Source organism: Oncorhynchus mykiss, chromosome 17 (assembly GCF_013265735.2).
Source record: "Oncorhynchus mykiss isolate Arlee chromosome 17, USDA_OmykA_1.1, whole genome shotgun sequence".
Lineage (NCBI taxonomy): Eukaryota > Metazoa > Chordata > Actinopteri > Salmoniformes > Salmonidae > Oncorhynchus > Oncorhynchus mykiss.
This window is the reverse complement of record NC_048581.1, coordinates 8491153-8506152: the sequence shown is the minus strand read 5'-3', so window position 1 is coordinate 8506152 and position 15000 is coordinate 8491153. Positions and strand designations below refer to the sequence as shown.

At 45.7% G+C, this 15000-nt stretch overlaps 2 protein-coding genes and 2 long non-coding RNA genes across 13 annotated transcripts in view; 3 read left to right on the top strand and 1 right to left on the bottom strand.

Moving 5' to 3' along the window:
- LOC118936551 (cdc42-interacting protein 4 homolog) overlaps positions 1–8488 on the top strand; it is a 34920-nt gene extending 26432 nt beyond the window's left edge. Inside the window, exons 10-15 of one of the 4 annotated variants that reach the window (XM_036948793.1) lie at positions 1527–1556; positions 4182–4291; positions 5004–5136; positions 5487–5554; positions 6234–6343; positions 8143–8488. In XM_036948793.1, the coding sequence (XP_036804688.1) occupies positions 1527–1556; positions 4182–4291; positions 5004–5136; positions 5487–5554; positions 6234–6343; positions 8143–8282 (591 nt within the window). In that variant the 3' untranslated portion in view covers positions 8283–8488. Of the gene's footprint in view, positions 1–1526; positions 1557–4181; positions 4292–5003; positions 5137–5486; positions 5555–6233; positions 6344–6599; positions 6770–7320; positions 7570–8142 lie in introns of those variants that run through there. The other 3 variants (XM_036948795.1, XM_036948792.1, XM_036948794.1) reach the window with 3 other exon arrangements.
- Positions 8489–11177: 2689 nt separating this feature from the next.
- Positions 11178–12815, top strand: LOC118940252. 2 transcript variants are annotated; one of them, XR_005036785.1, is made up of 3 exons: positions 11178–11405; positions 11528–11558; positions 12775–12814. It is a non-coding gene; the product is annotated as an uncharacterized LOC118940252 (long non-coding RNA). The 2 variants fall into 2 exon arrangements; XR_005036784.1 differs by having other exon boundaries at positions 11241–11273; positions 11336–11558; positions 12775–12815.
- Positions 11698–12648, top strand: LOC118940251. The gene is made up of 4 exons (XR_005036783.1): positions 11698–11859; positions 11920–12164; positions 12313–12399; positions 12584–12648. It is a non-coding gene; the product is annotated as an uncharacterized LOC118940251 (long non-coding RNA).
- A 1631-nt stretch (positions 12816–14446) lies between the features above and the next one.
- Positions 14447–15000, bottom strand: part of LOC110516831 (breast cancer anti-estrogen resistance protein 3 homolog) — a 39608-nt gene continuing 39054 nt past the window's right edge. For all 6 annotated transcript variants that reach the window (XM_036948785.1, XM_036948787.1, XM_036948786.1 and 3 more), the window contains one exon: positions 14447–14780. In XM_036948785.1, coding sequence (XP_036804680.1) covers positions 14599–14780 — 182 coding nt within the window. In that variant the 3' untranslated portion in view covers positions 14447–14598. The remainder of the gene's footprint in view (positions 14781–15000) is intronic.

The following is a 15000-nucleotide window of genomic DNA, read 5'->3' as shown; positions in this document are numbered from 1 at the left end:
GTCCTCCTCCCATCATCCTTCTCTTTCGTCTCCCTCCTGTCCTCTGCGTTCTGTTCATTCTTCCTCTGTCATTGGGCTACAGCATTCTGTTCATCCTTCCTGTCTGTCATTGGACAAGCCTGGTCAGGGGCATGGATAGTTCTTAGTGTTGGGTAATCAGACCCCCCTCTATACACAGACACATTCCACACCTCTCTGCTCCCCTCTTACACCTGAGGGGCCAATTCTAGCGGTGTCTCTTTCTCTCTCTCAATTCAAAGAGCTCTCTCTCTCTCTGTGTGTGTGTGTGTGTGTGTGTGTGTGTGTGTGTGTGTGTGTGTGTGTGTGTGTGTGTGTGTGTGTGTGTGTGTGTGTGTGTGTAATGTCTCTACATAGTGTTTCTTCAGGGTATTTTCTTCTCTTTTCTCAGCCTTAATCCTCTTTGTTTTTCTTTATAGTGTCTACCTCTCCTTCTCCAGTGGTTTTCTCCTTTCCCACCTTGTCTTCCTCCTTTTCCTCGTCCTTCCCTCCCCAGGTCTCACACCCCTCTATCTCTGCCCCCTCCCCCTAACCCCTTCCCCCTCTCTAAGCTGGGTCACGCCCCTCTCTCTTTCTGCCTGAGAGAGTTTAACCGTTCTGTCAAACCTCGCCTTGCTACCTTCAGGGCTCTGCACAGACCGGTGAGTCTCCCTAGATCTGAGGACAGTTTGGTGTTTCCCCTCCTAATGGATCAGGTTAGGATTGTAGGAGGGTAATCTGGTCCTAGATCAGTGGTTAGGTTAGTATCTAATGGTTCAGGTTAGGATTGTAGGAGGGTAATCTGGTCCTAGATCAGTGGTTAGGTTAGTATCTAATGGTTCAGGTTAGGATTGTAGGAGGGTAATCTGGTCCTAGATCAGTTGTTAGGTTAGTATCTAATGGTTCAGGTTAGGATTGTAGGAGGGTAATCTGGTCCTAGATCAGTTGTTAGGTTAGTATCTAATGATTCAGGTTAGGATTGTTGGAGGGTAATCTGGTCCTAGATCAGTGGTTAGGTTAGTGTCTAATGATTCAGGTTAGGATTGTTGGAGGGTAATCTGGTCCTAGATCAGTGCTTAGATTAGTATCTAATGGATCCGGTTAGGATTATGGGAGGAAAACTGGTCCCCGATCAGTGTATTGGGTAACCAGCATACTCAGGTGAGTCACAGGGGTCCAAGGTTCCAACAACAGAGACTGATTGGCTAGATCAGGGCTGCCCAATTCCGTTCCTGGAGGGCCCAAACACTTCTTGTCTTTGTTTCTACCTGGTAGTTAATTACACTCACCTGGTGTCCCAGGTGTGAATTAGTCCCTAATTAGAAGGAGGGGATGAAAACCTGAAGTGTTTGGGACCTCCAGGACCAGGATTGGATAGCCCTGGGCTAGATGGACAGGTAAGCCCAATGCTGATTGGTGGATGAGGACATTTTGTTGTTTGTTTACAATGTCTGAAGATGTCACAATACATGTGTGTTTCTGTTTATCTACGTGTGTGTGTCTCACGATGAGTGTCCTTCCTTCTCAAGTTCCAGAGGATAAATGCTGACAAGCACATGGTAACACTTCCTATGGTTACAGTTTAGATCAGGGTTTCTATGGTTACGGTTAGATGTAACCCAGGCCTCCACCTCCACAGTACTGACTGGTGTTCTTCTCTCCTTGGTAGTTAACATGGTAACCCTTCCTATGGTTACGGTTTAGATCAGGGTTCCTATGGTTACGGTTAGATATAATCCAGGCCTCCACCTCCACAGTACTGACTGGTGTTCTTCTCTCCTTGGTAGTTAACATGGTAACCCTTCCTGTGGTTAGATATAATCCAGGCCTCCACCAATCAGTACTCTGGAGGTGTTGAGAGGACAAAGATAACAACCAGCAGTACTGTGGACCTCAACGTCTGGGGTGCGTCCCAATAATATCTCCTGTCTCCTGAAGTGTGCAGTTGTTCACTACATCTCACAAATGTTAAAGCGTTAGATTGGTGGAGACGTGGGCTGGTTATTACAGCGTTAGATTGGGGGAGACGTGGGCTGGTTATTACAGCGTTAGATTGGGGGAGACGTGGGCTAGTTATTACAGCGTTAGATTGGGGGAGACGTGGGCTAGTTATTACAGCGTTAGATTGGGGGAGACGTGGGCTAGTTATTACAGCGTTAGATTGGGGGAGACGTGGGCTGGTTATTACAGCGTTAGATTGGGGGAGACGTGGGCTAGTTATTACAGCGTTAGATTGGGGGAGACGTGGGCTAGTTATTACAGTGTTAGATTGGTGGAGACGTGGGCTAGTTATTACAGCGTTAGATTGGGGGAGACGTGGGCTGGTTATTACAGCGTTAGATTGGGGGAGACGTGGGCTAGTTATTACAGCGTTAGATTGGGGGAGACGTGGGCTAGTTATTACAGTGTTAGATTGGGGGAGATGTGGGCTGGTTATTACAGCGTTGGATTGGGGGAGACGTGGGCTAGTTATTACAGCGTTGGATTGGGGGAGACGTGGGCTAGTTATTACAGCGTTAGATTGGGGGAGACGTGGGCTAGTTATTACAGCGTTAGATTGGGGGAGACGTGGGCTAGTTATTACAGCGTTAGATTGGGGGAGACGTGGGCTAGTTATTACAGCGTTAGATTGGGGGAGACGTGGGCTAGTTATTACAGCGTTAGATTGGTGGAGACGTGGGCTAGTTATTACAGCGTTAGATTGGGGGAGACGTGGGCTGGTTATTACAGCGTTAGATTGGGGGAGACGTGGGCTAGTTATTACAGCGTTAGATTGGGAGAGACGTGGGCTAGTTATTACAGCGTTAGATTGGGGGAGACGTGGGCTAGTTATTACAGCGTTAGATTGGGGGAGACGTGGGCTGGTTATTACAGCGTTAGATTGGGGGAGACGTGGGCTAGTTATTACGGCGTTAGATTGGGGGAGACGTGGGCTAGTTATTACAGCGTTAGATTGGGGGAGACGTGGGCTAGTTATTACAGCGTTAGATTGGGGGAGACGTGGGCTAGTTATTACAGCGTTAGATTGGGGGAGACGTGGGCTAGTTATTACAGCGTTAGATTGGGGGAGACGTGGGCTAGTTATTACAGCGTTAGATTGGGGGAGACGTGGGCTAGTTATTACAGCGTTAGATTGGGGGAGACGTGGGCTAGTTATTACAGCGTTAGATTGGGGGAGACGTGGGCTAGTTATTACAGCGTTAGATTGGTGGAGACGTGGGCTAGTTATTACAGCGTTAGATTGGGGGAGACGTGGGCTAGTTTATACAGCGTTAGATTGGGGGAGACGTGGGCTAGTTATTACAGCGTTAGATTGGTGGAGACGTGGGCTAGTTATTACAGTGTTAGATTGGGGGAGACGTGGGCTAGTTATTACAGCGTTAGATTGGGGGAGACGTGGGCTAGTTATTACAGCGTTAGATTGGGGGAGACGTGGGCTAGTGGAAGATATTCTTACCACATTTCTTATGTCAGTCATTTCCTTTCATATGGTGGAAGTTTTATATGGAGGAAGGAGAGACTTTGGGACAGAACCCTTGTCTGGTTTTGAGGGTTTAAAGCGGTTTCGGTAATAACTGAGGGATATTTATCACTAACTCAGGTTTAACTCAGGTTTAACTCAGGTTTAACTCAGGTTTATGTCCAACACGTTTCTTTACTCTGTGTGTGTGAGCATAACACCTCACCCTCATCTATCTCGCTTTCTCTCGCTCACCTGCTCTCTCACCCCTCCTCTCTCAATTCAATTTAAGGGGCTTTATTGGCATGGGAAACGCATGTTAACATTGCCAAAGCAAATGAACTAGATAATAAACTGTAAAAATGTACAGTAAACATTAAACTCACAACATTTCAAAAATAATAGACATTTCAAATGTCATTGTCTCTCTCTCCCGCATCCCTCTCTCTCACTCTCTCTCCTCTCTCTTCTCTCCCTCTCCTCTCTCTCCGGCCCCCTCCTCTCACTCTCCCGCATCCCTCTCTCGCCCCCTCTCCTGTCTCTCTCCCGCATCCCTCTCTCCTCTCTCTCTCTCTCTCCCCCTCCTCTCTCTCTCTCCGGCCCCCTCCTCTCTCTCTCCCGCATCCCTCTCTCGCCCCCTCCTCTCTCTCTCTCCCGCATCCCTCTCTCCTCTCTCTCTCTCTCTCTCGCCCCCCCTCTCTCTCTCTCCCCCCCTCCCCCCCAGTCTCCAGCTGCTGAGGACTTCTCTCACCTGCCTCCAGAACAGAGGAAGAAGAGACTTCAGTCCAAGATTGATGACATCACCAAGGAACTTCAAAAGGAGCTGGACCAGAGGTAGCCCCGCCTCCCCCGCCACTCTGACATCATCACCACAGTGACGGCGGCTATCTCACAGTCTTACTGTCTCTGTCCATCACTGGGAGAATCTCAATGACATTCTCCTCCTCGCGTGTTCTCTCCTCTCTCAGGTCAGAGGGGAGGGACCTCTGGCTTTCTCATCCAATGGGTTTTGAGAAGGAGGCGAGGAGTTTGCAATTGAGATTCTCCCATCGTGTCCGTCTCGAATGGCACCCTATTCCCTATATAGTACGCTGCCTTTGACCAGGGCTTATAGGACCCTGATCAGTAGTAGTGTACTAGATGGGAATAGTGTGCCTTTTGGGACACGTTGATTTGTTCTAACAGACGCCCTTCTTCTGTAACATATTGCCTGTTCCTGTCTGTGTGTCTGTCTGTCTGTCTCTGTCTGTCTGTGTCTTTCTCTGTCTGTCTGTGTCTTTCTCTGTCTGTCTGTGTCTTTCTCTGTCTTTCTCTGTCTCTCTCTGTCTCTCTCTCTGTCTTTCTGTCTTTCTCTGTCTCTCTCTGTCTCTCTCTGTCTCTCTCTCTGTCTTTCTCTGTCTTTCTCTGTCTTTCTCTGTCTTTCTGTCTTTCTCTGTCTCTCTCTGTCTTTCTCTGTCTCTCTCTCTCTCTCTCTGTCTTTCTCTGTCTTTCTCTCTTTCTCTGTCTCTCTCTGTCTCTCTCTCTGTCTTTTTTCCTCCTCCTCCAGTGAGGCATTAGAGAAGATGAGAGGTGTTTATGAACGGAACCCTCAGATGGGAGACCCAGCCAGTCTAGAACCTCAGATCACCCAGACCTCGCAGAACGTTGGACGACTCAGAGGACAACTCACCAAATACGAGGTAGGCTACTGCACACACACACACACACACACACACACACACTCTGGCTTGGTGACACGGACACTCTGGCTTGGTGACACAGACACTCTGGCTTGGTGACACAGACACTCTGGCTTGGTGACACAGACACTCTGGCTTGGTGACACAGACACTCTGGCTTGGTGACACAGACACTCTGGCTTGGTGACACAGACACTCTGGCTTGGTGACACGGACACTCTGGCTTGGTGACACAGACACTCTGGCTTGGTGACACAGACACTCTGGCTTGGTGACACACACACAGGGACACACACACCTTTGTCATTAGCCATCTATAGTAAACAGCAAGTCATTCTTCTCTCTGACAGTCTTGGCTGGCTGAGGCTTTCAGAGGAGATGATTCTACCAACACTGCTGTCAACAACAATCAACACTGGTAAGAGAGAGGGAGCGTGTGTGTGTTTATATAATGTCTATATGTGTTAATATAGTGTGTGGGTTTATATAATGTCTATATGTGTTAATATAGTGTGTGGGTTTATATAATGTCTATATGTGTTAATATAGTGTGTGGGTTTATATAATGTCTATATGTGTTAATATAGTGTGTGGGTTTATATAATGTCTATATGTGTTAATATAATGTGTGGGTTTATATAATGTCAATATGTGTTAATATAATGTGTGGGTTTATATAATGTCAATATGTGTTAATATAGTGTGTGGGTTTATATAATGTCAATATGTGTTAATATAGTGTGTGGGTTTATATAATGTCAATATGTGTTAATATAGTGTGTGTGTGTGTGTATATAATGTCAATATGTGTTAATATAGTGTGTGGGTTTATATTTATTATTTATTTTATTTTACCTTTATTTAACCAAGTCAGTTAAGAACATATTCTTATTTTCAATGACGGCCTGGGAACAGTGTGTTAACTGCCTTGTTCAGGGACAGAACGACAGATTTGTACCTTGTCAGCTCGGGGGTTTGAACTTGAAACCTTCCGGTTACTAGTCCAACACTCTAACCACTAGGCTACCCTGCCGCCCCAAATGTGTTATATGTGTTAATGTGTGTGTGTGTGTGTGTGTGTGTCTCTCTGTCTTCAGTTCCATGTCAGCTGATCCGTCTCAGAACATCTACTCAGAGTTTGATGAAGACTTTGATGAAGATGTGGAGACTCCTATAGGAAAGGCTACTGCCCTCTACACCTTCCAAGGTACACGCACACCATCACACACACGCACACCATCACACACGCACACCATCACACACGCACACCATCACACACGCACACCATCACACACGCACACCATCACACGCACACCATCACACATACGCCATCACACACACACACACCATCACACACACAAACACCATCACACACTCACACACCATCAAACACACACCATCAGACACACACCATCACATACACACCATCACACATACGCCATCACCAGGTTGTGTGTCTCCAGGGTCCAGTCAGGGGACAGTGTCTATAACTAGTGTGTCTCCAGGGTCCAGTCAGGGGACAGTGTCTATAACTAGTGTGTCTCCAGGGTCCAGTCAGGGGACAGTGTCTATAACTAGTGTGTGTCTCCAGGTTCCAGTCAGGGGACAGTGTCTATAACTGTGTGTGTGTGTGTGTCTCCAGGGTCCAGCCAGGGGACAGTGTCTATAACTAGTGTGTGTGTGTGTGTGTGTCTCCAGGGTCCAGCCAGGGGACAGTGTCTATAACTAGTGTGTGTGTGTGTCTCCAGGGTCCAGTCAGGGGACAGTGTCTATAACTAGTGTGTGTGTGTCTCCAGGGTCCAGTCAGGGGACAGTGTCTATAACTAGTGTGTGTGTGTGTCTCCAGGGTCCAGTCAGGGGACAGTGTCTATAACTAGTGTGTGTGTGTCTCCAGGGTCCAGTCAGGGGACAGTGTCTATAACTAGTGTGTGTGTCTCCAGGGTCCAGTCAGGGGACAGTGTCTATAACTAGTGTGTGTGTGTCTCCAGGGTCCAGTCAGGGGACAGTGTCTATAACTAGTGTGTGTGTGTGTCTCCAGGGTCCAGTCAGGGGACAGTGTCTATAACTAGTGTGTGTGTGTCTCCAGGGTCCAGTCAGGGAACAGTGTCTATAACTAGTGTGTGTGTGTGTCTCCAGGGTCCAGTCAGGGGACAGTGTCTATAACTAGTGTGTGTGTGTCTCCAGGGTCCAGTCAGGGGACAGTGTCGATAACTAGTGTGTGTGTGTCTCCAGGGTCCAGTCAGGGGACAGTGTCTATAACTAGTGTGTGTCTCCAGGGTCCAGTCAGGGGACAGTGTCTATAACTAGTGTGTGTGTGTGTGTCTCCAGGGTCCAGTCAGGGGACAGTGTCTATAACTAGTGTGTGTGTGTGTCTCCAGGGTCCAGTCAGGGGACAGTGTCTATAACTAGTGTGTGTGTGTCTCCAGGGTCCAGTCAGGGAACAGTGTCTATAACTAGTGTGTGTGTGTGTCTCCAGGGTCCAGTCAGGGGACAGTGTCTATAACTAGTGTGTGTGTGTCTCCAGGGTCCAGTCAGGGGACAGTGTCGATAACTAGTGTGTGTGTGTCTCCAGGGTCCAGTCAGGGGACAGTGTCTATAACTAGTGTGTGTCTCCAGGGTCCAGTCAGGGGACAGTGTCTATAACTAGTGTGTGTGTGTGTGTCTCCAGGGTCCAGTCAGGGGACAGTGTCTATAACTAGTGTGTGTGTGTGTCTCCAGGGTCCAGTCAGGGGACAGTGTCTATAACTAGTGTGTGTGTGTCTCCAGGGTCCAGTCAGGGGACAGTGTCTATAACTAGTGTGTGTGTGTGTCTCCAGGGTCCAGTCAGGGGACAGTGTCTATAACTAGTGTGTGTGTGTCTCCAGGGTCCAGTCAGGGAACAGTGTCTATAACTAGTGTGTGTGTGTCTCCAGGGTCCAGTCAGGGAACAGTGTCTATAACTAGTGTGTGTGTGTCTCCAGGGTCCAGTCAGGGGACAGTGTCTATAACTATTGTGTGTGTCTCCAGGGTCCAGTCAGGGGACAGTGTCGATAACAGAAGGCGAGCAGCTCAGTGTGATGGAGAACGATAAAGGAGATGGATGGATGAGGGTTCTACGAGCCAACGGAGACGAAGGATACATCCCCTCATCCTACGTCAAGTTCTAGACAATACACACACACACACACACACACACACACACACGCGGATACACCGATTTAACACACACGGACGGACGGACACACACTCCTTTCAGCCAAGGACTTCCATTCTGTGTGTTTAAGCAGTACCACCCCTTCATCTCTCTCTACCTCTCTCTCTACCTCTCTCACTCTCTACCTCTCTCACTCTCTCTACCACTCTCTCTACCTCTCTCTCTCTCTACCTCTCTCTACCACACTCTCTCTCTACCTCTCTCTACCCCTCTCTACCACTCTCACTCTGCCTCTCTCTACCCCTCTCACTCTCTCTCTGCCTCTCTCTCACTCTCTCTCTCTTTCTCTCTCTCTACCTCTCTGTTACTCTCTCTACCACTCTCTCTCTCTCTCTCGCTCTCCCTCTCTCGCTCTACCTCTCTCTACCTCTCTCGCTCTACCTCTCTCTACCTCTCACTCTCTCTACCTCTCTCTCACGCTCTCTACCTCTCTCTCTCTCTCTTACTCTCTCTACCTCTCTCTCTACCTCTCTCTCTACCTCTCTCTCTACCTCTCTCTCTACCTCTCTCTCTACCTCTCTCTCTACCTCTCTCTCACTCTATCCTCCCCTCTCCACCCCTCTCTCCCAGTCCCATTCCTCTCTCCCTATACTTACCTAATCACAGATCATTAGTTGCCATGACATTGTGATTGTTGTTATATTAAATGACTGCTGTCCTAGTTATCAGATTTGGATGAAATTGTTATCAGCTGGATGGTGAAGCCACTATTTTATGGACCACTTGTTTGCGTCCCAAACGCCACCCTGTTTTCTATATAGTGTACTTGTTTGTCACATGTTCTCTCATCAGAAGAGTGGTTAGATCCCAAATGATACCCTATTCCCTATATAGAACACTACTATAGACCAGAGCCCTATTCCCTATATAGAACACTACTATAGGCCAGAGCCCTATTCCCTATATAGTACACTACTGTTGACCAGGGCCCTATTCCCTATATAGAACACTACTGTTGATCTGGGCCCTATTCCCTATAAAGTGCACTACTGTTGACAAGAGCCCTATTCCCTATATAGTACACTAATTTTGATCAGAGGCCTATTCCCTATATAGTGCACTAATTTTGATCAGAGGCCTATGGGGAATAGGGGGCCAATTGGGACGCAGACTGTATGTGAAACTGGTCAGTTTTTAAATGTTTCTGAGGTTCTTATTGGTTGTCTGATTCTCTGACCATGTCTGTGGTTGTTATGGTTACCATCTGGTCCAGTTCATACAGACTGTTTTGGTTGTTGTTTCTTTGTTCTGTTTCTCTCTCTCTCTTTTTGTGGTTTAACTGTCTGGTCAGGTTCTGGCCAATCAGATGGCTCTGTGGTCAGGTTCTGGCCAATCAGATGGCTCTGTGGTCAGGTTCTGGCCAATCAGATGGCTCTGTGGTGGTGTTGTGACTACTGCTGTCTAACTTCTCCTGGAGGACCCCTGGTGTTTCTGATAGTTTAACTTCCGTCCAGCCCAGGATTCAATCAAAGGCGCATTGTGGATTATGAGCAAACCACACTAGACTGTTCAATCTAATGTTCAGCTGACATCGTTTACCATGACAACCATCTCCATGACAACCAGAGGAATGAGCTGGTTAACGGTGCATCGTCGACGGGTGTCGTGGACAGTGCACCTTTGGTTGAATCCCAGCCGTCTCATTCAGACCAAATCATGTATCAATTACATGTCCCAAAATGGCACCCTATTCCCTATATAGTGCACTAGATTAGACCAGAATGGCACCCTATTCCCTATATAGTGCACTAGATTTGACCCGAATGGCACCCTATTCCCCATATAGTCCCCTACCTTTGACCAGAGGCCCACGGGGTAGCGGGAGGCCCACGGGGTAGCGGGAGGCCCACGGGGTAGCGGGAGGCCCACGGGGTAACGGGAGGCCCACGGGGTAACGGGAGGCCACAGGGGAGGCAGTGTCTGTCAGCCCTCCAGGTCTAGTTTGACCTCACAGGAGGTATGGAGACCACAGGGGAGGCAGTCTGTCAGCCATCCAGGTCTAGTTTGACCTCACAGGAGGTATGGAGACCACAGGGGAGGCAGTCTGTCAGCCCTCCAGGTCTAGTTTGACCTCACAGGAGGTATGGAGACCACAGGGGAGGCAGTGTGTCAGCCCTCCAGGTCTAGTTTGACCTCACAGGAGGTATGGAGACCACAGGGGAGGCAGTGTGTCAGCCCTCCAGGTCTAGTTTGACCTCACAGGAGGTATGGAGACCACAGGGGAGGCAGTGTCTGTCAGCCCTCCAGGTCTAGTTTGACCTCACAGGAGGTATGGAGACCACAGGAGGTATGGAGACCACAGGGGAGGCAGTGTCTGTCAGCCCTCCAGGTCTAGTTTGACCTCACAGGAGGTATGGAGACCACAGGGGAGGCAGTCTGTCAGCCCTCCAGGTCTAGTTTGACCTCACAGGAGGTATGGAGACCACAGGAGGTATGGAGACCACAGGGGAGGCAGTCTGTCAGCCCTCCAGGTCTAGTTTGACCTCACAGGAGGTATGGAGACCACAGGAGGTATGGAGACCACAGGGGAGGCAGTGTCTGTCAGCCCTCCAGGTCTAGTTTGACCTCACATCTCCCTGTTTAAATGGAACTGGACTCGTCACTCGCTGCTTCTCAATGTTTTATGGAGTGTCTGTATGTTATTATATGATCACATTTTAAAACTACTTCTGTGTTGACCTCTAAGTACCCTGTGAACTATTTTGATTGAGAAAAAATAAAAAAAATTAATAGATTTATGTCAAATTTGATGTTTTGTTTCATTTTGTAGTGTTGTCATTTTTTTATTTTAATTAACAGACCAAAGTTGACACAGTGATGTTTTAAATCATTTATATCATCTGAATAGAAAAAGTGTTAACTCAGAACTTTCCAGTGATTTCCCTTAAACACGAGTTTCACAGACACCTGGCCGGTTGAGAAGAACGTTGTCTGAACACAGAACGTGTTAACAGGGTAAACTCTACAGAATAAAGGTGTTAACAGGGTAAACTCTACAGAATAAAGGTGTTAACAGGGTAAACTCTACAGAATAAAGTTGTTAACATGTTAACAGGGTAAACTCTACAGAATAAAGGTGTTAACAGGGTAAACTCTACAGAATAAAGTTGTTAACAGGGTAAACTACAGAATAAAGTTGTTAACAGGGTAAACTCTACAGAATAAAGTTGTTAACAGGGTAAACTCTACAGAATAAAGTTGTTAACAGGGTAAACTCTACAGAATAAAGGTGTTAACAGGGTAAACTCTACAGAATAAAGTTGTCAACAGGGTAAACTCTACAGAATAAAGTTGTTAACAGGGTAAACTGTACAGAATAAAGTTGTTAACGTGTTAACAGGGTAAACTCTACAGAATAAAGTTATTAACAGGGTAAACTACAGAATAAAGTTGTTAACAGGGTAAACTGTACAGAATAAAGTTGTTAACGTGTTAACAGGGTAAACTCTACAGAATAAAGTTGTTAACAGGGTAAACTCTACAGAATAAAGTTGTTAACAGGGTAAACTCTACAGAATAAAGTTGTTAACGTGTTAACAGGGTAAACTACAGAATAAAGGTGTTAACAGGGTAAACTCTACAGAATAAAGGTGTTAACAGGGTAAACTCTACAGAATAAAGTTGTTAACATGTTAACAGGGTAAACTCTACAGAATAAAGTTGTTAACAGGGTAAACTCTACAGAATAAAGTTGTCTGAACACAGAACATGTTAACAGGGTAAACTCTACAGAATAAAGTTGTCTGAACACAGAACATGTTAACAGGGTAAACTCTACAGAATAAAGTTGTCTGAGCACAGAACATGTTAACAGGGTAAACTCTACAGAATAAAGGTGTTAACAGGGTAAACTCTACAGAATAAAGTTGTTAACATGTTAACAGGGTAAACTCTACAGAATAAAGTTGTTAACATGTTAACAGGGTAAACTCTACAGAATAAAGTTGTTAACATGTTAACAGGGTAAACTCTACAGAATAAAGTTGTTAACATGTTAACAGGGTAAACTCTACAGAATAAAGTTGTCTGAACACAGAACGTGTTAACAGGGTAAACTCTACAGAATAAAGGTGTTAACAGGGTAAACTACAGAATAAAGGTGTTAACAGGGTGAACTCTACAGAATAAAGGTGTTAACAGGGTAAACTCTACAGAATAAAGGTGTTAACAGGGTAAACTCTACAGAATAAAGTTGTTAACAGGGTAAACTCTACAGAATAAAGTTGTTAACAGGGTGAACTCTACAGAATAAAGTTGTCTGAACACAGAACATGTTAACAGGGTAAACTCTACAGAATAAAGTTGTCTGAACACAGAACATGTTAACAGGGTAAACTCTACAGAATAAAGTTGTCTGAGCACAGAACATGTTAATGGGTAAACTCTACAGAATAAAGTTGTCTGAACACAGAACATGTTAACAGGGTAAACTCTACAGAATAAAGTTGTTAACGTGTTAACAGGGTAAACTCTACAGAATAAAGTTGTCTGAGCACAGAACATGTTAACAGGGTAAACTCTACAGAATAAAGTTGTTCACGTGTTAACAGGGTAAACTCTACAGAATAAAGTTGTCTGAGCACAGAACATGTTAACAGGGTAAACTCTACAGAATAAAGTTGTTAACGTGTTAACAGGGTAAACTCTACAGAATAAAGTTGTTAACAGGCTAAACTCTACAGAATAAAGTTGTTAACAGGGTAAACTCTACAAAAGAAAGGTGTTAACAGGGTAAACTCTACAGAATAAAGTTGTTAACAGGGTAAACTCTACAGAATAAAGGTGTTAACAGGGTAAACTCTACAGAATAAAGTTGTTAACGTGTTAACAGGGTAAACTCTACAGAATAAAGTTGTTAACAGGCTAAACTCTACAGAATAAAGTTGTTAACAGGGTAAACTCTACAAAAGAAAGGTGTTAACAGGGTAAACTCTACAGAATAAAGTTGTTAACAGGGTAAACTACAGAATAAAGTTGTCTGAACACAGAACATGTTAACAGGGTAAACTCTACAGAATAAAGTTGTTAACGTGTTAACAGGGTAAACTCTACAGAATAAAGTTGTTAACAGGGTAAACTCTACAGAATAAAGGTGTTAACAGGGTAAACTCTACAGAATAAAGGTGTTAACATGTTAACAGGGTAAACTCCACAGAATAAAGTTGTTAACAGGGTAAACTCTACAGAATAAAGGTGTTAACAGGGTAAACTCTACAGAATAAAGGTGTTAACAGGGTAAACTCTACACAATAAAGGTGTTAATGTGTTAACAGGGTAAACTCTACAGAATAAAGGTGTTAACAGGGTAAACTCTACAGAATAAAGGTGTTAACATGTTAACAGGGTAAACTCTACAGAATAAAGTTGTTAACGTGTTAACAGGGTAAACTCTACAGAATAAAGGTGTTAATGTGTTAACAGGGTAAACTCTACAGAATAAAGGTGTTAACAGGGTAAACTCTACAGAATAAAGGTGTTAACAGGGTAAACTCTACAGAATAAAGGTGTTAACATGTTAACAGGGTAAACTCTACAGAATAAAGTTGTCTGAACACAGAACGTGTTAACAGGGTAAACTCTACAGAATAAAGTTGTCTGAACACAGAACGTGTTAACAGGTAAACTGCTGGTCAACATTTTGACACCTGAACCAACAACCGGTAGAAGCACCTTGTCTATGTCCCAAATAGGATCCTATTCCCTGTATCGTGCCCTACTTTCAACCAGAGCTCTATTCCCTGTATCGTGCCCTACTTTCAACCAGAGCTCTATTCCCTGTATCGTGCCCTACTTTCAACCAGAGCCCTATTCCCTGTATCGTGCCCTACTTTCAACCAGAGCCCTATTCCCTGTATCGTGCCCTACTTTCATCTAGAGCCCTATTCCCTGTATCGTGCCCTACTTTCAACCAGAGCCCTGGTGGTGGCCCTTCATAGAGAATAGGGTGCCATTTGGGACCCTGACCTTGGCCAGGTTTATGAGGGGAAACCAACGCATCCACACCTGCTAGGTATGAACTCCGTGGGTGAGAACAACAGAAACACCCAGACACACATCCCAGGACATATTCATTAGGCACTGAAACGGACTGAAACAGGAAGGAAACACCTGAACTTATCCAATAACAAACTATTTTTTTATTATGATTTTTTTGCTACAAAAAGCTTCTGAATAATGATCCAGGTAAAAACGGGTTACAGATTTCAAACTGTTGTGCAACGTTGCGCCCTCCTGAATGCAGCCCAGGTCACAGTATAGAGTTGAAAGGGTCAGAGTTCCGGTGAGAACTCCTCGGTAGGTTCCAGTTTGTTGGAGAGCACGGTGAGGATCTTGTCAAACTTGTCGTAGCGTTTCTCCTTGTCTGCCGCGGCTCCAGTCTGACCCCAGAACAGCCTCAGGGCAAACTCTGTCCTGAACCCCTCCAGCAGCTCTGGGATTGGCTCCCAGTCACCTGACGGGACAGAGTGACAGGGCCCACGGCCAATCAGTGACTCGAAATTATTTTGAGACAGGACTAATGTGATTTGATTTGGTGAATTGGATGTGTGCCTGTGTGTTTTCTATACGTGTGTGTGTGTTTTTTTTTCTCCATAATGTGTGTGTGTGTGGGGGGGGGGGGGGGGGGGGGGTGTTCCATAATGTGTGTGTTTTTACAGGCTGTGCGTTACCTG